Source organism: Notamacropus eugenii, chromosome 5 (genome assembly GCF_028372415.1).
Source record: "Notamacropus eugenii isolate mMacEug1 chromosome 5, mMacEug1.pri_v2, whole genome shotgun sequence".
NCBI lineage: Eukaryota > Metazoa > Chordata > Mammalia > Diprotodontia > Macropodidae > Notamacropus > Notamacropus eugenii.
The window spans coordinates 165,944,205-165,966,941 of record NC_092876.1 but is presented as its reverse complement, the minus strand read 5'-3'; the positions used below and the strand labels follow the sequence as shown (position 1 = coordinate 165,966,941).

General features: G+C 37.7%; 1 protein-coding gene and 1 long non-coding RNA gene across 2 annotated transcripts in view; one reads left to right on the top strand and one right to left on the bottom strand.

Moving 5' to 3' along the window:
• Window positions 1-381: 381 nt before the first annotated feature.
• LOC140505422 (uncharacterized) lies at window positions 382-21,010 on the bottom strand. The gene is made up of 3 exons (XR_011967491.1): window positions 20,926-21,010; window positions 4,358-4,500; window positions 382-1,311 (listed from the first exon to the last, which is right to left on the bottom strand). It is a non-coding gene; the product is annotated as an uncharacterized lncRNA (long non-coding RNA).
• Window positions 20,691-22,737, top strand: part of MTNR1B (melatonin receptor 1B) — a 30,364-nt gene continuing 28,317 nt past the window's right edge. The window contains exon 1 of the mRNA XM_072611399.1: window positions 20,691-21,221. Coding sequence (XP_072467500.1) covers window positions 20,945-21,221 — 277 coding nt within the window. The 5' untranslated portion in view covers window positions 20,691-20,944. The remainder of the gene's footprint in view (window positions 21,222-22,737) is intronic.

Sequence of the window (22,737 nt, the reverse complement as noted above, 5' to 3'; positions counted from 1 at the left end):
TCTGCTCTAGTTCTGCCTCTTAGTGTTCCACCCATTCAGCAAACTCCTCCCACCACAGGCTACTCAGGCTTCCATGTGACCCAGGCAGGCCACAAAGGCCTATTAATAAATATGACAGATTTTCCATTTAAATTACCATTACAGAGACACATATCATTAGGAGTTATTTATTAAATTGAACAAACACATCATTGCCAAACTATATCACTTAAGTCCTTATTTTAAAATTAAGTATCTTAATTATTTATATGTAATATTATATAACATATAATATTAACATTACTTATTAATTATATAAAATATGTATTAATTATTAATACATAATACTTATGTAACAGCTATTCCATCACAAAATGGAAGCTTCAAACCACATAGATTCAGTTATATCAAGATGATAAACTTATTCTTACTGCAGTAAGTTCCTAACCTAGGTTTACATCTGAGCAACACACCTGTGGCTAACTCCAGGTGGAGTTTCAGAAGACCGTTGTTGGACTTAGCTACTATCAGCCAGCTAGAAAACCCTGACAGTTATCAGTGACAAAACTTCCAGCTCCCTTCTGGTCTGGGATTCCTGCTCTGATTATTTTTCTACAGGCTTTAGATTGGGCTGGAGGTTGGAACTAAGACTTGGCTCAGTTCCTGGGATCAGAGCTCCACAGCTTCTGCTTGCTTCTGAATTTGTTTCTTGCAAGATACGCAGACTAGGACACATGTGGTCACTCTTCACCTTGAAATACCACCCCTATGTACCGGTCTCTTTCTCATTCTACTCTGCCTCTGTGACCAGGAACTAAGTACTGAGTAGGAGTGTGTTGTTAAATGTTTAACAACTAGCCCCCTAGAAAATGTACATATAAAACACTTCAAACTTAATCTGCTTTATTAACATTTTTCCATTACATTCTTAGGTCTAGACAAGAAATAAAACAATAAATCAAGGCCTGATTTGTAGCATTTGCTGATTTCCAAGGTGTAAATATTTACACTGAGAATTTAATGATTGGCTTTTGTGAGCTGTTACAATCTGGCTTGAGCACATTCCTGGAAGAGAACAACAGAGCTGCCAGTTGGCACCTAGTTCTCCACCCTGCCCAAGTTCAGACCCATCTATGTGTGTTTTGGACCTTTTCTTGCTGTGGTGCACGGCCTCTCCTTGCAGCGAAATGTTCCTTAAAGCTGTTCCAAGCAAAACTCTCTACCCAGCGACTGCAGACCTCTCTTTCCATCTCCCTTTCCCTTGGAAAAATGACTCAGTCATTTTTTTCTTGGATTTCTCAACCAGGACTTCTCCTTGCACGTTTTCTTGATCTGTGTTGAGGAGTTATAGGACGGAATAAAAATTGGACCCATTATGAAGAAATTCACTAGGTTTACCTCTCTGTATGTATGATGTCCATATTTATAAAGTGTGGGAACTCAGAAGACTAATGATGAAACATGCTATCTATCTGCCTCCAGAGAAAGAACTGATATTGTTTGAATACAGACTGAAGACTGCTAATTTTTTCACTTTCATTCTTTTTCTTTTATTCCAGCCTTCCTATAACAAAATGACTAATATGGAAATGTTTTGCATGATTGCATATGCATAACCTATGTCTGATTGCTTACTGTCTCAGGGAGGGGGAAAAGCAGAAGTAGAATTCAGAACTGAAAACTTAATTTTAAAAAAATTTTTAGTATGTAATTGGGGGAAAAATAAATAAATTTTAAAAATTAAAAAAATAAAGTGTGGGCACTAATCTAAATGGCATTAGGCTTATAGGTCTAGAGTTAGAAGAAAACTTAGTTTAGCTAGTCCAAGACCCAGAGAGATGCACTGACTTTCCCAAAATCAGTCAAAATGATGTGGCAGAACTGAGATTTGAATCTATGTTCTCTGACTCCAAATATGGAACTCTTTATGCTACATCATTCTGTCTCTCTGAAATACCTGTTCTTAGATCTTGCCCTAACAGTATATGATTCTATATAAAATGAAATAATCAAGGTAATGTGATATGTTTCTAATAGACTTGTGTTCATGGATTCATCTCATTTACTTAGAATTGCACTTTGTTTATGGTAGGGAGTGGTAAAAAAAAAATAGTGGTGCTTTATAGTTGTGACTTTTCAAAATGTAGTGAATAGATTGCTGCACCCAGAATCAGGAAGATCAGAGTTCAAATTCACCCTTAGACACTTACCAGATAAATGACCTTGGACAAGTCACTTAACTTCTATTTGCCTATGTTCTTTCAACTGTAAAATGAGTACAATAATATATATTATTATAAACCTCCAAAAAGCTGTTGTGAGGATCAGATGAGATAATGTTTGTAAAGCACTTCGCACATGCCTGGCACATAGTAGGCATTTAATAAATGTTTGTTTCCTTTCACAAAATAAAGCTGCCTTTGAAGAACTGAAAATAAATGTCCCACAGAAGGGTGATGGAGAAGCATATGATGGGTGTGAGCAGGTTGTGAGGAAATTTAAAAAATGAGGCTAAAAATATTATCAATGAAATGTATGTGAGGAAGAGAAAATGGGCTGGTCATGTGGTGAATGTGAAGCCTACTAGGTGCACAGCCATTGTATTCCACTGATACCCTTGCCATATCAAGAAAATGTGAGGAAGGTCTTTGAAAACTATGAACAAGGGTGGCATGAGATCAATGGGCAGACGAGGAATGGGTCCTAATCTGAGATATTGGAAGGAATATCCAGTCTGACCATTTGGGTTGAGTATTTTCACATGTATGTGATCTCTTACACTCTTCCTGTGTAACACTTGTATTTGATGGTTTAATGTATGTGTGGTGTTGTTATTTTTAGTGGAGGAGAAAGTGAGGCAGGTGACCTTTCTCAGCCTTCCCTCACTTAAATCTAATTCACTTGCATGTCATGGCATCACTTCCCTGTTGTCATGGTCCTCTTTGGCAATGAAGGACAAACTACAGCAACTGGAAAATGATTTCATTGATACAGGGAGGGGAGAATTTTCCTTTGCCAACACAGATCCCTACCTTCTCTGCAGTTAGGGCAACTAGCTGAGCAGCTATGTGATGTAGTGCATAGGATGTTGCACCTGGAGTCAGGAGGACCTGAATTAAATCTAGCCTCAGACATTTACCAGCTGTGTCACCCTGGGCAAGTTACTTAGCTTTATTTGACTCAGCTCCTCATTTGTAAAATGAGCTGGAGAAACAAATGGCCAACTGCTCCAATATCTCTGCCAAGAAAACCCAAAATAGGGTCACATAGAGCTGGACATGGCTGAAAAGACTGAACAATAATAGTCTTCTCTGCAATTTATAGTCTTAGAGATTTGCTTAGAGCATCAATAAGTTAAGTGACTTGCCCAAGGTCAAATCACAGTAAAGAAGAAGTGAGACTTGAACACAGATCTTCTTGACTTCAGGGTCAGCTCTCTAGTCACTGACATAGACAGATATTATTCTGATTTTACAGATGGGGAAACTGAGACTTGAGTGATCAAATGGCTTCTCTAAGATCATCATCACTAAGTGACAGATAATGTTTGTAAAGCACTTAGCACAATGCCTGGCACATAGTAGGCACTATGTGCCTAGTGGGACAATGTCAATCTATCAATCAATTAATCAACAAATATTTGTTAAGGGACTATTATTTCCCAGGCACTTAATATTGCTAGACACTCAGAGACAAAGACAAAAGTGAAACAGTCTTTACATCTTATACTATTACTATCTTAGATTTTTATACTATCCATCATACTCATAGTCCATTCACACCAACACCCTGAGGATGGTCATTCTCTGAGATAGAAAATCCTTGCCCAAGATCTAAGATGAAAAACTGGTTACATACATAGCTGAAACTGCATACATTCCTGTAATTTTTGTGCTTGTAAAGGACTTACTTGCTAAGTAGGGGTTGAAGTCACACATGTAACAGAAAGTTGGAAAAGAAAGCTAATAGGGATAGTGCAGTGGATAGAGCACAGCCCTGGAATCAGGAGGACCTGAGTTCAAATCTGACTTCAGACACCAGTTATGTGACCTTGGGCAAGTCACTTAATCCCAAGTACCTCCGAAAAAAATGGAAAAAGAAAAGAAAGCTAATAGGGCTGAAAAGCGCAAGTGGGTCAATCTTCTCAAATGTGCTCCTTAGTAACACTGTGACAGGCAGATTGTTTTGGGAGAGGTGCTGTGTTAAGATCTCCCCTACTGTCCCCTTCCCAGCTGGCTGCAGCCTGGATCCAAATTTAAAGCTAAGCTACATTTTTATGACAAGCTCAAATCCTTCCCAGGACTATAATAAGGCAGCTGCACAGACACATTTTTAAGAATGTCCTGCTCCAAATTCCATAGATAAGGACAGAACCTACCAAGTGATCTGGTGGAAACACTGATGAGGAGTATGGACATCCCAATGAAATCAGAGGTTCACTGTCAGCCTGCATCTTCATGGTGGTCAAAGGAAATAATGAAGTCTCAACTCTTATGTCAGGAGCCATTGGGTGGTAGAGGCCTGAAAGAAGGATTCCCTGTCTTATGAGAATTGCTTATTTATATTTTGGACATGCTTGAAAAACTGTGCAAAAAAATGTACCGTTTAACATATATATATATATATATATATATATATATATATATATATATATATAATCTCAGGAAACAACTCAGCACAGTACTTACAATATAACAAATGTTTAGTAAATGTTTGGGGAATTGAATTGAATTGAATTAAAATCCAGGTTCTGTCACTATAAGGTATTGTGGATTAGAAAACAATATTAATAACCTAGGGTAATTCATGTGACCACTCTAAGCTTCAGTTTCCTCATCTGGAAAATGGGGTGAATGATAATGCTTGAACTTTCTAATCCATATGTTATCTGTGAGGATATATAAACTAATGGATAATAATCAGCTATGAGATAGTTGAAAGAGTCCTGAATCTGACACTAACTAGCTGAGTGACAAAAGTAATTCAAATCATGTTTATGAACTTTTTTCTTCATCCATAAAATGGGGAATATAATAATTTCATTATTTACACAAGGGTTGTAAGGAAGGTGCAGATGATATACGAGTGCTATCAGTGCCTACTAAATTTCAGTGCTTCTAGCCAAAGTCATAGTTGCCCCACCCTAGTTACAACTCTACCCTGAAGCTCTGAAGATAAAAATGAAACCATTCTTGTCTTAAAGAATTTATATATTTTTTCTGGCAGGGGAAAATCTTCTTATCTGAGCTGTCTACAGAATGGTCTTTTTTAGGAGACAGTGGGCTTCTCATAACTAGAAGACTTCAAGTGAAGGCTGGATGACATCATATTATGGACACTGTCAAAAGGATTCCTGTTTTGATATGGGTCGTATTGAGTTACCTCTGAGGTCCCATCCAACACTGAGTTTCTGTAATTTTGTAAAGAAGACAGCAGTAATTTAAAGCTCACTGATCAAAGCAATTTATGCTGCCCACTTTTCAGAAAATTCCAACCCTGTCTTAAGCTAATCCCCATTTTAGGCTACGTGATCTAGGGAGCACTCAGCCAATCTGCCTGATGGAAATGAGCATCTCGCTTTCTTTAAGTTTACGTTTAAAATACCTATAGAGGTCTCACTGGGCCAACACAGAACAATACATTCACTTGTGCACACACACTAATCCTGCAGTTGTTAATTAGGGTCTCCCAAGGGAGGCCAACCCATGTACACTTTGTATAAGGCAACAGCACAGCAGGAATATCACTGACAACAAATTTGTTGCCTGTGTTGGAAGGAACATAGGATTAGGAGTTGAGACCTGTGTTCTAATTCCAGCTGTACATCTCATGAGCTGAGGCTCAAACTTTTCATCTGCTAAATGAAAAGCATCTTGCCAGTATTGTCTACCGTAGAGGTCTATTACGAAGATCGAATGAGCACATAGATATCAAAACACTGGGCAAAGAATAAAATACAACACAGATGTTATTATTACAGCAGCAATAATAATAACTTGCTTTGACTGGGTAGAGGAGAAGGTGTGGTTTGAAGCAGTGGAGCGGAAGGAAAAGATAACAGAGAAACGTAGTAAGGGGAAGAAGGTCAAGGGACGGCCACCACCTTATTCAAATTTCATTCTATTCATTCTACAAACATTGTTTAAGCACTTAATATTATATTCTAGACTCAGTGGTGAATGCTGGGAAAACCATACAAAACCAAAAATGAAATAATAACAATAAATAATAAGCAAAGTGCTTACATTCTAATCAGGAAGACAATGACACGTACAGATGGAATTACATAAGTATATACATATATATATGTATATATATATATATATATACATATATATATGCTAAATAAATACATAAAATTTAGGGAACTGTGCTCTAGCAGCTGGAGGCAGGGCTGTGTGTCTTAAGAATGATTTTACACAGAAGTTGGTGCTTGAGCTGAGTATAGAAGGAAACCAGGAATCCCAAAAAGTAGAGGTGAGAATGGAGAGCTCTGGGAACAGTCAGTGCAAAAGAATGGAAGCAGGAGATGTAGAATGTGGGAAACTCAGAGTGACTGGACGTTAGAGTGTTCTCTGTGCAAATCTGTCCAGTTGACCTTAATGTTCAAATCCTTGCTCTATCAGCTCTATCCTTTCAGGGGTCACTTCTATCCTGTGTTAGTAGAGAAGTGTGCTTGAAAATGTAGAGCATAGTTTTGAAAGGCATCATTCAACTTTAAACTCTACTTTTAAAAATCTGTTAATAAATTGCTCTGAGAAGGTGTGTATGTATGTGTGTGCATGCGTGTGTGCATGTGTGTGTGTGTGTGTGTGTGTGTGTGTGTGTGTGTGTGTACAACTGAGACCACCACTCCTTTTTGGGCAGTATCCTTCAGGATTTTTAAGCATCAGACAATAAAGCACTTGTTTGGTTGATCCTCACTGAAAAATCAGAGACAGTTTTAATCAAGTGAGGAACATAGAGAGATATTTCATGAAGATTCTTGTGCTTATAGACTTTCAAGGACATTTCTAGCTCATTACATCTTTGAAAATCTACAAAAAAAAGCCCGGCATCATAGAGATGCAGAATCTTAGAGCTGAAGAAGACTTAAGAGGCCATGTAGTCCAACCTGTACTCATCTAAGAATTTCTCCTACAACTCTGCTAATAAAGGGTCACCCAACTTCTCCTTGAAAACCTTGAGTAAAAGGGAACTCATTGCCTCCTAAGACAGCACATTCCACTTTTATATTTTTCTTTCTCTGTCTTTCTGTCTCTGTCTCTCTGTTTATTCATACATATATATGCATATACACACACATACATACCCACACATGCACATATACAAGCACACATATGCATATGTATCTACATGCACATATTGTCTATGAATTAAGAATATAATTGTACGTAGGATGAAATTTGACTGCCTCTCCTGAGTCCATTTGGTTTTTACTTGGCCCAAGGCCATGCAGACTTTTAGGTTTCAAAAGAAGAAGTGGGAAGGGAAGAAGGGAAAGAGAGAGAAAAAGACAAAGGTAGCAAGACAAAGGGACAGGTACAAAGACACAAAGAGAGAGACAGAAGCAGAACTTTACCAGTTGTGTGACTATGGGCAAGTAAATCATTAAGCTTGTTTTCTAAATCTCACAGGGTTGTTGGGGAGGATCAAATAGGATAATGTTTGTGAAGTTCTTTGTAAATTTCCAAGGTCTTTATCAATTTCAGGATTTAAAAAAGAGAGTTTTTGGAACACTGTGGCTCTTTAAATCCTATCCATCTGTTCTAGTCCAGGTAGCATGTTACCTTCTTTCTTGCTTGACTTGATAACCTGTTTCTTGGCATCCATTTGGTTAAAGGTAATATCACAGCTTCATTCCAAGTTCTAGGTCAGATCTGAGGGTCACTTGGAGTGTTACCCCTTTTCATTGTTTTGAGTCAAGAAAGTTCAACCCCTGTTTACAACATAAAGCTGGAGTCTCTATCTAGTCAATATGATACACGTGACTCCCTTTTCCTGAGATTTTTTGTGACTGAACCTGAGTAGGGGAGGGTCTAATTATCTCACTCATGAACTCAATTCCAGATATTTAGAGGGCAACAAGAGGGTAATCAATTAATACACATTTATTAAGTGCCTACGATGTGCCAGGCACTGTGCTAAGTGCAGATTATAGAAAGAAATGGAAAGTACTCCCTGTTCTCAAGGAGCTGCCTATATAAAGAGGGGGGACTGATGTGTAACCATCTATGTACAATCAAACTATGTACTGGATAAACTGGAAATAAGCAAAGGAGGGAGGACCAGGGAAGGTTTCTTATAGAAGGTAGGACTTCAGTTGGAAGTTGAAGAAAGCCAGAGAAACCAAGAGGCAGAGATGAGGAAGGAGAGTGTTATTTGCATGAGAGACAGCCAGTAAAAATACTCAAGAACTGGGAATGAAATGTCTCTTTCAAGGAATAGCAATGAAGTCAGTGTCACTGAATCATAGGCCATTTGTTTGCATGTGGAGGAGAGGGTAGGAGGGGCAAAAAGATATAAGATGATGTGAAAAGTAAGGATGGGATCAATTGATAATTTCAATATTATCAAAGACAGTTAAATAGGAAGATATATTCCCCTACTCCTTGGATTGATCATGTTTCTGCCCTCAGTTTCTTAAGCTGATTCTAATTTTTCTGACTATTACTTATATAGGGAAGAGCCAGATCCCTCCACCAACACCTGGAGAACTAGAGAATGTCTGTGGTTGATGGTGATAGCATCACACAGGCTGCTCTAACTTTGGCTGTCTTGTACTACAAAAGAAGGATTGAAAAAACTCCCCAAATTAAATTACCATGCACTTTGATATTCATGGACTTCAGTGTAAAAGTAGGAAAAGGTAAGGATAACAAGAAATATACAGGAAAACATTGTTCAGGAAAAACAAATCAGAAAAGCTAAAGACTTGTAGACTTCAGAGAGGCCCCAGGCTTTTGCATCATGAATTCCTTCTTTGATAAAATACTTCATTGGCATTGAACTTAGCACCAAGTAATATTATGAAATTGATTACATTATAACAGACAGGAAAAGACTTGTTATTGACGTAGGAGATATCCCTGAATTAGGTATCTGTGTATAGTTAGACTACTGACTTATCAAGGCAAAGATCAGAATTAATCAAGAACAAGAAGAAAGAATAATAATGAGAAAAGGATATGAAGTCCAACTGAAACCACTTGATCATGAACTAGTTATATAAGTAAATAGGAATGAAAAAATGAGAAACGAACAATAGAAATTGTATTTAAACCTATTATAATATCTCTATATTGACATTCAACCATTGCAAGTCTATTGTTACAAGAAGATCAGAAGAATTCCTAAAAAGATTTTAGTCAGTGAAGGATGAAATCAATTTAAAGAAGACTTTTTATTCTCTCACTATTTTCATTCTTGAATGCTCTTGAGATCACTTTGCATTTAAAAAGGAAAACAGGTGGACAACAAATAGAAGAAAAATGAAACATATCTCTAAAGATTACTATAATAAACAATTTTCATCATTAAGGATAGTGGAAATAACATGTTTGGATTGTAACATCAGTCTCTGGGATGTGCCTATAGACATATCAAGCATCACTAAGAAGGATAAAGATGGGAAGATCCCATCTTTGGAATTCCCATGCCAAAAGATCCAAAGAGCAGGATTGGATTAAATGTATATAGAGGAACTCTGTGTTGGAGAAGACATGATTGTATAGGTATTGAGGAATCAATATGCTCTTTTTAAAAAATTATCTTATTTGTTTTCAATGTTCTACAATCACTTCCATATAACTTAGATTTTCCCCCTCCCTCCCCTTCCTTCCTCCTTCCTTCCCCACTCCTTCCCCAAGGCAGTGTGTAATCTTATATAGATTCTACATATACATTCCTATTAAATACATTTTCACCTTAGTCATGTTGCATAGAAGAGTTAAAATGAATGGAAGAAACCATAAAATAAAACAAAACATAATACAAAAGAAAATGTTCTGCTTCATTCTGCAATCCAATTCCATAGCTATTTCTCTGGATATGGAAGGTGTTTTGCCTCAAGAGTCCATTGAGAATTTTTTAGGTCCTTGCATTGCTATGAAGCACTAAGTCTACCAGAAAAATTCCTTGCACACCGTGGTTGTTGCTGTGTACAAAGTTCTCCTGGTTCTACTCCTTTCATTCAGCATCAGTTCACATAAGTTTTTCCAGGCCTCTCTGAAGCTTTCCCGTTCATCATTTCTTATAGCACAATAGTATTCCATTACATGCATATACAACTTGTTCAGCCATTTCCCAATTGATGAACATCCCCTTGACTTCCAGTTTTTGGCCACCACTCAATATTCTCTTGAAAGTATCTAAAGGAAGGAAAGCTATTAAAGGCATAGAAAAAATCTTGATCATCAACAAAGATGACCAAGAAAGCATCAACAAATCCTGATCAGTCTGCCTACTCTCCTGCTTCTCCAAAATGTTTATGTAAATTGAGGACATTTTCAATGATGTAAAAAGAAGCAGGCTTTCACAAAGAATACTCAATTATAATTACCATTTCACAACTGACTGAAGGATGAATAAAATACAAGATCCTGCCATGCTTATTGTTTGTTGATCATGAAAAAACACTTAATTTTGTAAAACAGCATCACTTTACAAGCTCTTCCAATAAAATGTCTCCCATTCAGACATCAAAATCATTCAAGACTCTTTGGAATGCATAGGAAAGAAGCAACTCTGTTCAGTGAAGCTCAAATCATAAATTTTAGTCATGATATAGAAGAGGGATATGTATACTTGCAACAAGTGTTTGCTAGATTTCCTACATCACAGTTACAGAACCAAAGCTAGAGAGGGATTCACCGTGGATGGTGAGATTCTTCTGATGTGAATGTAAGTGGAAGACATTGTAGAGGTTAACTGAAATCCCAGAACACTGCAGAGTCTTCTGGAAAAAAATCTGTAACCAATCAAAACAGTGTGGTCTCTCTAATCACACAGAAAAGACTGAGTGGATGAAGAATGTTTACTGTGCCATTAACCAATAAGTATTAAGTACCAACTATGGACCAGACACTGTGGATACATGCAAATACAATATGAATAAATGAAACAATCTATATTCAAAATGAGCTTGCATTCTAAACAAGGGAGATAGCAAGAACATATGTAACTATATGTGCAACTTATAGAGAGCATTCATCCGTATTTATATGTGGGATAGAAAGCAGAGGTAGACAGTGATTTGGGTCCAAAGTCAAACAAGAGGAATTATGGAGACTAGGCAACCTTTGAGAAACTGAAAAAGTTTTTTAATGACTCCATGGAAACAATGGTCCATTGTTTAATATCAGTGTTAATATAAGCAATGAAGGTGAGATTATAAGTCCATGAAGAATAAAATGAGTAGCAAAAGAGAACAATGGATAAGAGCATGATTGATGTGAGAAGGCTGCAACATATAACTGAAAAGGAACTTAAAAACAGGCATAAATCATGCCATTGAGAAGATGTATGATAGGAAGACAAGATGGGCTGGACATATGGCAAGTTCAAAGGGCAGCAGATGAGTAACTAGAGCAATCAGCTCCAGTGATACCCTTAGGCTGTCAAGAGGATGTAAGGGATAGATGGACTTCCTGTGGCTAACATATGGACATGGACAGTAGTCACGCAGAATAGGCATGAGTCCACATAATTGAAGGGTAATCTTAAATCAATGAGATCAGAGATCTATTAAGCATTTAAATATTAGTTAATTAACATGGACATCTAGATGGTGCAGTGGATAGAACACTGGTCCTGAAGTCAGGAAGACCTGAATTCAGATCCAGCCTCAGACACTAGCTTTGTGACCCTAGTCAAGTTTCTTAATTCTGTTTGCCTCAGTTTCCTCATCTGTAACATGAACTAGAAAAGGAAATGGCAAATCACTCCAGTATCTTTGCCAAGAAACCCCAAATGAGGTCATGGAGTCAGATATGACTAAACAACAACAAATTCCACCATTGATGATAGCTAGCATACATATTGCACTTACTATGTGCCAAGTACATTATAATTGTAATCTCATTTGACCCTGACAACAATGATGGGAGGTGGGTGCTATTATTATCACCATTTTACAAATGAGGAAACTGGGGCATACAAAGGTTAAGTGGGATTTGCCCAGAGTCACAGAACTAGTAAGTCTCTGAGACCAAATATGAACTCATCTTCCTGACTATAGATGTGGTGCTCTATCAACTGCACCACCTAGCTGCCCTATTGGCAGCTTAAGTCACATGTTTTTGTATATACTCAGAGTAGTACAGGGTCTCAGAAAATATAAACCCATAAGATATAAAATCTACAACTCCAGCATTACAAATATGAACAGAGCACATTATCAAAGTGGTAAACTGTCCATCTGCTTTTTAGTCACTTAGAATGAGATGGTGATGAACAATTCTTTGAAACGGCATGGTTTTGTCCTGTTTTACTTTCATATTTTAATGAATAATGGAACCAATCTGGACTGACATATTTTGCCACCATTCAGATAAATGATGATGATAATGATCACGAAAACTGATGTGGTTGTAGTGTTTGCAAAACACTTTATACATATTATGTCATTTATGCCTTATGACAACTCTGTGAGGTGGATATTCCAAATATTTTCCCTTTTTACTAATGCAAAAGTTGAGTGTTGGATAAGCTATTCTCATAGTCATAAAGCTAATAGAAATCAAATACAGCATTTGAATCCACTTCTTAACTTCTAATCCAGAACTTTATCCTTAGTGCTGCCTTTTCTTCCCCATGTAGAATTTGGGTGTTAGCTCTCAGCATGAAGATAAGCTTTGAGAGGTGTAGGAGATTGGTCTAATACTTGCAGCATGAGAAAACCTTTAGCTTCACCACAGACACTGGCTCTTGAGGAAAAGAAAGCAAGAGTCTGCTTTAGCCTAATAAATTTTGCTTGAGGAAAGCAATTCAGTGTTGACAACTGACAGAAGACACTCAATCATTTGTGTTTTTAAATTTTACCTAAGGGATGAATTTAACACCTACCACAAAGGTACCACAAAGGTACAAACTGTCAAACTATGATCATGTTCTAGTCAGCTAAGGGAAAGTGTTTGAAGGATATGGCAGGCTAATAGCATTCCTCTAGCACCACTGGGCAGATGATAAAAATCTGGATGCCTTCCTACAATTATCTCATACTCCATAAGTGATTTGGTAGTAGAATGTCTCCCTCCCCCAGTTAAACCCTGCAACCATATTTTTCTTATTTTGAGCAGAAATTATGTATTATTACTATATGTTTGAATTACTGGAATATTGCTAATCTACAACTATGACATCATATCACTGTTAGAGGAGATAGTCTTAAAATGAGATATCACCTCATGTAGTCATAGAATTTTAAAGCCAGATGCGACCTCAGGGCTACTGTTGGACCTTGGGCAAGTTCCTTTATCCCTCTGGATTTCACTTTCCTCATCTGCAAAATGACAGGATTAGACTATATGATCCCTAAAGTCCCTTTGTGCACTCAGGTTCTACTTCAATAGTTTATACATTTGGAAGCAGAGATTCAGACAGAAGAATTGAGTTGTCCATAATCACACATCTGGTTAGCAGCCAAGTTAAAACAAAAACCTAGGAGTACTGATGCCCAACCCAATTATCTTTCCATTCCACCACCTGAACACTTGTCTATTTTCCTATAAGAAATATGATTCCAAGCACCTGAAACTTCCATTTTAACCAAATTTTATTATTTCAGTTAATAAAAATTTATATTCTCTTCTTCCTATCTCTTCCTCTCTCCACTCCTGCCCCTGACCACTGAAAAAGAAAAAAAGAAAAACAAAACCCCTGTAACATATATCCATAGTCAAAGAAAACTAAATCTAATAATGACCATGTTCAAAAATTTGTGCCTTATTCTACATATTTAATCCATCACCTCTTTGCAAGGAAGTGGATAGCATTTTTCATCACAGCACATTTCATCACTGGAATTTTATCAGGAAAGAGATATCAAGATTTTGTATCCCCTTAAGTTTTCTTTATCTCAGGAGTAATAGCTGAATGTTGGATTTATCAGAATTTTTAAGTCTTTCCAAGTTGTTTGTCTTTACAAGGTCGTTATTGTATAAATTATTCTCATTCTGTCTCTTCACTCTATGTCAGTACAGCCTAACCTTCCCAGGTTTCTTTGAAATGGTGTCCTTGTTAGTTTACATTAGTATCCATTACATTCTTAACTTTTCTATGTTCTTTGATCTATGACAAATCACCTATGAATCCAAGGACTCAGCAAATGAATGGATCTGACAAGCCTGAATAAGTGTGAAATATCACTTAGCTCAATGATTTTACCTATTCTTCAGATGGACTGAAAACTAAGGCCCCTTTCTCTTTGTTTACTCTAGAAATAGAAAAAAAGTCCTCTAGAGCTGTAATTTAGTGGAATACTAGAGGTGAAGCCAGTTTCAGTACCAGGAAAGACAATTTTTTCAGAACAATGCATTCCCTCAAGATCAGTTCTTCTGCTTTAAAATGTGAACCATATGGATTGACTACACCTACATAGTACTCTAGACTGTTGACTTGGACACAGAATTCAGAAAGAGAAATAAGATTCTAATGGCTGGCTAATGGAGAGTTATTAGAAAATATTGGTATGATTTTGTAAGTAAAAAGTTCTGTATTCATATACTTTCTCATTTCATACTGTCATTTTAACCATGAGCTTTTTAATGAAATAATTGAACAGTGTTACTTGACATTATTTTATCCAAAAAGAAAATGAGGTTAATCTCTCATGACCTGTTCTTAATGAATCCAAGTTACTGTTGAACAGTTCACTCTTTCCAAGAACTGATAAACCATCGTTTAATTGTAAACTCTGGAATGTTATCAGAAAATAGATATCAAGATGATATATCCCCATAAGTCTTCTCTCTTCCAGGCTAAATCTCTTTTCTTTAATGATTTTTCACATTGTATGCTTTCAAATTTCTCCATCATCTTAGTTACTTTCTTCTGGACACACTTTAGCTTTCTAAAATATGGTGCCCAGAGCTGAACAGAATAGTCCAGATATGATCTCACTAGGGCCTTGCTCTCATCACTATATTTCCAAATTAAAAGTATATATGTATGTAATTCTTTATTTTTAAAAATAATGTATTGTTTATTGAATAGAGAAATGCAAATTAGAACAACTTTGAGGTATCATGTCACACGTATTAGATTGGCTAACATGACAAAACAGGAAAATGATAAATGCCAGTGAAGATGTGGGAAAATTGGAACACTACAGCATTGCTGGTGGAGTTGTAAACTTGATCCAAACATTCTGGAGAGCAATTTGGAACTATATCCAATGGGCCATAAAAACTGTGCATACTTTTTGATACCACTTCTTGATCTGTATCCAAAAGAGATCATAAAAATGGGGAAAGGATCCACACACAAAAATATTTGCAGTAGTTCTTTTTGTGGTAGCCAAGAATTGGAAATTAAGGGGATGCCCATAAATTGGGGAATGGCTGAACAAGTTGTAGAATATGAATGTAATGGAATACTATTGTTCCACAAAAAATGATGAGCAGGCAACTTTCTGAAAAACCTGGAAAGATTTACATGAACTGATACTAAGTGAAATAAGCAGAACCAAGAAAACATTGTACACAGTAACAGCAACAGCAACATTGTATGATGACCAACTTTGATAGACTTAGCTCTTCTCAGCAATGCAATGATCTAAGACAATTCCAAAAAACTAAAGATGGAAAATACTATCCACATCCAGAGAAAGAATTATCGAGTCTTAACGTAGATCAAAGCATACTTTTTTCTCTTTTTTTTTCTTTCTCATAGTTATTCCCTTTGGTTACGATTCTTCTTACTCCCTTCTCTGGTTGCCCCCAGGCTGCTGGTTCTTTCTGACTCAGATCAGTATAATCCAACTGCTTGCTCTCTCCTTCCTGTCTTCCTTCCTTAGAATCTCATTCTGTATGCTTTATTTTCAAAGGGATTTTGACATGTTGGAGTGTATTTATAAGAGTCTAACTAGGGTGATGAGGAAACTTGAAACTATTTCACATGAGAAGTGGTTGAATTAATTAATTATGTTTAACTTGTATTTAAAAAACTTATTGGGATGAAAGAGATGCAAGTATTAAAATGGTTTTCATGTGGAAAATGAAGGAAAGACAGAATCAAGCATTTATTACATACCAACAATGTACAAAGTACTTTACAAATATTATCATATTTAATCCTCACAACAATCTTAGAAGGCTTTTTACACTTGAGGACACCAAGGTAGACAAAGGTTAAGTGACTTACCCAGGGTCACACAACTAGTAAATATCTGAGGCTAGATCTGAACTCAGGTCTTCTCCACTCTAATCCCAGTGCTCTAGCCACTGTACCACCTAGCTGCCTTATTCTTCCTGGCCCCAGGGGGCAGAACTAGATGCTTTGGAAGGTACAGAGAGGCAATCCAACATATGAAAACATTTCCTAATGATGAAAGCTGTCCAAAAGTAGAATGGGCTATAATTGGAGTGCAGTTTCCCTCACTGGAGGTCTTCAGGTAGAGGTTAGATGGTGACTAGCTGGGGATGTTATAGCTGGAAGCATGACTTTCTTGAAAATTTATAATCTCTTAATTTTATGACTCTGCCTAGGGAGGGTTTTTTGTATATGTGTATACGTGTGTGTGTGAGTGTTCCATATGTATACATGTGCGTGTTCATTTGTTAAAGGTTGATGCTGTTTTTGCCAGAGATTTTCTTTTCTAAATTATTTGTTCTTTTATCAATATTCTTGTGAGCAGGCTTTTGGTCTAAATTTGAGGATAATGAAAGGTAAATGACAAGAAACAGCTGGATTTCTTGAACCTCTGTTTCTCTCTCTATTCTTCCTTAGTATTTTTCCTCCCATGTAATTTCATCTCACCATAAGTAGCAGCTAATATTTTTGTCTGTTGTGAAAGAATCCTTTCTTTCTAGATAAGAATGCAGCAACCTGGAAGGCTAAAAGCAATCAGCAGTCCATTTGTGTATGGTTGTCATAGTCAAAGACTGCTTGCTACAGTGACTGAAGTGGAAACTTTCCGATACTGAAATGGAACTGGGATAGATTCAAATGTCTGAATAAACAACTAGTCTATTTCTCTTTCTAGAGGCAACAACATGGGTGGCAATATTAAGTCATTCTTGTTTTGTGACCATGGACTAATATTCTCTTAGCTTCGTTTTCCTCCTCTGTAAAAATCACAGAAGCTCAGATTGAAAGGAATCTAAGGGTACTTTTGTCCAACCCATACCTGAACAAGAATCAAACAAGTGCCTACCATATGTCAGAGACTGTGCTAAGTTATGAGTGTACATCCTTTCTAGGGAAAGAGCAAATATAAATAAGTACAAAATATATGCAAAGTAAATAAAATATAATTATATGTTTGTGGAGAGTTGGAAGGGGGGATAGATTCTATCAGTAGTCAATCAGCCTCTTTTTGAAGAAATCCTATGAGGAAGGCATCCAATCTTCCAAGGCTACTTATTCCACTTTGGCATAGCTCTAACTTTTAGGAAGCTTTAAGCTTGATAAGCTTAAAATTTATTCTTTGTAATTTCCAATCATTGTTTCTAGTTCTGCCTTCTGGTGTACAACAATACCAGTGGAAGCATTCCTCCATGGAAGAGATCTTCAAATGTTGAAGATAGCTATTATGTCTTCCAGTAAGTTATCTCTTCTCCTCCATCCACTGATGCTCATGTGTATGAACTTGAAGCTCTTTACCTGCTATGATTACTTTCCTCTAGACACCTCACTTATCAACCTGAGAATCATAGATTTGGCACTAGAAGGGGTCATGAAGTTTATTTAGCCTGATTTTCCCTTTCCCTCCCATTTTAAAGATGACCTACTGAAATTCAGAGAGACTTATTTATTCGGGGTCACACAAGCAGTAAAAATCAGGGCTGAGATTTTTTTAACTGACATCTGATTACAAATCTACAGCTCTTTTCCAATACTTTGGTCCTATGGAGATAAGAATTCACTGTCTTCCTGCATATTTGTGGGGGAAGTGCTTTGTGACTTTTAATGTGCTATAGAAATTAGAATAATGATTTTATTACTGTTGTTATCATCTTTATTTACCCTGTCTGTAGCAAGGTTGATAGGGCAACTAGGTGACATAGTGAATAGAGTACTGGGCTTGGAATCAGGAACACTGAACTTCATGAATTCAAATGTGACCTCAAATACTTACCAGCTCTGTGATCCCAGGCAAGTCGCTTAACACTGCTTGCCTTGGTTTTCTCAGCTGTAAAATGAGCTGGAGAAGTAAAAGGCAAACAACTCCAGTATCTCTGCCAAAAAAACCCCAAATGAGTTCACAAAGACTTGGACATGAATGAAATGACTCAACAACAATACTAAGGTTGGCATGTAGCTCTGGGAATCCTTACCCCAACTCCTAATCTCATTGGCAAGTTGGGTCCCCAGTACTTAGTCATTACATATTTCCCTGCTCCCAACGTCTAGGGGTAAATTTAAGGGAAGAGGGGTTCTTCTAATGCTAGTAGCTTGAGTTTCCATTATGGTGAGTTCTTCCCAATATAAATCACCAGTTATGGTTAATATGTTCCCTATATCATTGATTGCTCCGTTATTAGTGCCACACTACCAATTTGACCAACTAACATCCATTGACTTTTATAAAGGGATATTTGTAAGAAGATACAGCAAGAACATGTTTGCCCCAACTAAGATCATACTCTTCCTTCTACCACCTCTGTCCATGAGGAGAGTGGACTCAGACTTAACATGGGTTTTACAGAGCATTTACCCCATCAAATTCACTTCTGAATATGCTATGACCAGTGGACCAGTGACTCCTTTGTTGAAGGATTCAATGTCTCAGTTACCTGGTTGACTCACTGTTGGATTGAATCCCATAGTTCACCCATCAGGACTTTGCTAGACCCTGACTTGGTGGGTTTGCCTACAAACTCTGTGAACTCCTTGAGTGTGGGGACTATTTTTGCCTTTTTTTTGTATGCCCAGCACTTAGTATAGTACCTCACACATGGTAAGTGCTTAATAAATCCTTGTTGACAGACTTCTGAAAGCTTGCTCTCCTAATACTGGCTAACATTTATATAGTGCTTACTATATGTTAAGAACTATCCTGCGTACTTTACAATTATTATCTCATTTGATCCTCACAACAGCTCTGGGAGGGAGGTGCTATTATTATCCCCATTTTATAGATAAGAAAATTAAGTGATTTGTCCAGGGTCACATGGCTAGTAAGTGTGTGAAGGTATATATGAACTCAGGTCTTCCTGACTCTAGACCTGATACTGTGGAGACATCTTCAATATTCCTTAACCTAAGAGCAAGAAACAATGGAGACAAGAGAGACTGAAGTTATGGCAGGGCCTTGTGTTTGAGAAGCCTGAGAGGGTGAGTAGGCCACTAGTGTTCTCCCGACCCTACTTCTTATTGCCTCTCTTACTACCAGGAAAGAGAGACATTGATTGGGTTAGCTGGTACATTTTGAATTCATATCTAGTTCAAACTCAGCAGTTAATCATCAGGTTGTTGACTCTTTCCACCTCATCTCTCCCTCAACTCTACTTGGGTTCCAGATGCAGTTGCCTCCCTTTTCCTTCTTCTAGTTGTTTGCTCCACTTGGACCTAGATTTGACTCTCCTGGGCTTGGGCCTTCCTTCTTAAAGGGAGGCATCTTTTTGATGCCCAACTTAGGATCAGGTGAGGCCTCTTTCCCTCAGGATTGTTTAAGAGGAGGCATTGACTTAGCTCTGGAACTACATTTCACAGCCTCCATTGCCCTGAACTAAGAGCTGCTGAATGTGACTAAATAAAATGAGTAAGACTTTTTGTCAGCACTGGAAAATGAGAGCTACTGAGGCCAAGAGAAGAGGCATGGTCAGACTTTGGTGAGGAGAACAGACCTACAAGTACTCATAGCCTGAGGACAAGAGTAGGGAGAATAGATGATTTGGTCTATATAATGAGGGCCTTGCCTAGGGAAATAGGGGTACCTAGGACTATTCTAAGAGGATACAGTTGGGCAAACAACACAAGTAAAATTGGGTTAGTTGTTAATTGAACATTAACATGAAGGATAGCCTTGATGGGGAAAAGACCTCACAAATAATACTGAAGGGAAAAGAACATTCTCAATTCCATGCCTTGGTAACTATGGGATGTTTATATACTAGCTATGTATTTTAAGCTTAAACATTTTTTAATTTTTTAATTTTAACTTTAATTGCTAATTTCTTTCTTTTTAGTTAATTGTTCTTGCTTGACTGGGATCTTTTTATTTATTTAAACCTGCGCAATGCCTGGTACAAAACAATGTTCCTTTCCTTCCTTTTTTTCCTGACATTCCCATTTTGATTCTCCTCTCTCCTTGCCCAGATCAAGATCAGAGTGCTTCAAGGAACTGATAAAATGAGATAATGGGTGAAGCTCTTTGTCCTGGGGTTCCTGACTACTGTCACAGCAGCCACTGAAGCATGGACTCCCTAGAGAACAGTTCGGTGGTGTCTCTCACTCAGTGGTTTTCCCTCTTCACTCCTTTCCTTTCTAATCCTTAATTTTCTTCTTTCAAGTCCTCCTCTTACCACTTCCTCTCCTCCCTACCCTAGTCCAGGTAGTGCTTAGCTAAGTGGCAGTGAGAGTACGTGGCGAGGGTGAACCTCATTATAAACTCTCCTGAAGCCAGGAGGGGACAAGACCGAGCTGTGAGACTGGTGGCTTGGGCAAGAGCCAGAAAAGCCAGAGGCAAGGACAGAATAAAAGCAAAGACCAGTGCCGGGGAGGTGGGGCAAGTAGAAAGAAGTCGGAGCCTAGGTTCCCGGGGAGTGTGCCCCAATCACTTACTGCTGCTACTGTGTGGTCCATGCGGCAGCTAACGCAGAAGCCGAGACAGCGGCAGGTTGGGGAAGGAGAGGTCCTAATGCTGGAGAATGGCTCTCTCCACAATTGCTGTGAGTTGGCTGCATCCAGCAGCTCTTTTGTCTGGGAGGAGGAGGCTGGGGACTGGGCGCAGCCCTCTCGGCCCTTTTGGGTGGCCCCGGTGCTGTCCAGTGTGCTGATCGTCACCACCGTTGTAGACCTCGTGGGCAACTCACTGGTGATCCTGTCGGTGTTAAGAAACCGCAAACTCCGGAATACAGGTAGGGGAGGTGGGCGGAGCGTGGGCATCTCATTCCACCCACTCGCCTGTCCCACCGGTCTACATTTTAACCCCACTCTTTAATCTGGTTTAGAAAGATATTCCATCACCACAGCTTTTAAATCTTTCCGACACAACTTTTGTTTTCTCCAAGTTTCACCCAGAACCTAAAAGTTGGGTCAGGACTTTGCTGTGGTCAAGTCTGGGAAGTTCAGTCCCTTGTATTGATTCATCTGGATTCAACAACCAAGTGGAGAAGTTCTGTTCATTCACTTTCTGAGGCTGTTGCCCTCGAGGATGTGCTTTTTGCCAAGAAATATGTTCCATAACTGACTCCCACTTAGAGCAATTCTAGAGAATAATATTTGCTAACAAATTTCTGAGGTTTTCCCTTGTGCTGGGAAAATCTGGGTCTTTTTATATTGCCAGTTGACCTAGTACCAAATAAGAAAACTTTATTGGTCTCAGAAATTGAATAAATATTGGAACATATAAATAAACGGTCTCTTTGGAGGTTAGAGGATTACTGGAAATATTTGAAGACAAAGGAATAATTCCCTTTCATATTCATGAGTTTATAGTTCTGAAATTTTCTCATGGTCTAGACCATCAGACTTTCTGTGCACAAGATTTGGAAGAAAGAAAACAGAGTAGGGGACACACCATGTACCTGTTCTGATTGGTTATAAAGCTTATGTCATGCTACTTAGCATCATAGATTTACAGCTAGGAGGTTGACCGCTCCACCTCCATTATGTTATAATTTAGGAAACTGAGGCCCAGAGAGAGTAGGTGCTTTGCCTAAAGTCACACGTGTAGTAAGAGATAGATGTGGGATTTGAACCTCTGACTCTGAATTTTTCCACTCACACCACATTGTCAAGAGAGCTGAAATATCTTTTCTTTGCTGCTTTCCTCAGGGTATAAGTCAAACATAAACAAAGTTATTAAAATGGAAAAACCAGCAACATCGAACAGCTTATACAGTTTAGAAATGTTGCTCAAGATATCTATCCCATAAGGGAGACTATTTTTTAAAGTAAATGTTCTTTTCTTTGTCTAGCTGGATCCAGGATTTTCATGTCAGAAGAACCATTGGGAAATTTGATGGCAAGTTCTTACAGGTGTTATCAACCCAGAAGCATTTATTAAGCACTTATTAAGATCTAGGTACTATCTGTCAGATCATCTTGAAAGTGTTCTCCTTCATAGGAACTCAAAAAAATACCAGACCTGTAGTTATGTATATGATTTAGTATTACCTCAATGATTTAAAAGTTCTTTTAAGTTCTTGTGGCTACAATAGCTTTTAAAAATGAAGTATATGTTTACATTTTGTTTGCAGTACCATAATAATTCCCCAAAGAAAATTATATTAAAACATTTTTACAGAAAAATCATAGGTATTTCTTTTTAAAAATTACAAACAAGAACCAAGGCCTTAAGCCTTGAAAAACATTTTATATCCATAACAAGTCACAATTATAGAGCACTTGAAAGTTAACAAAGTGATTTTC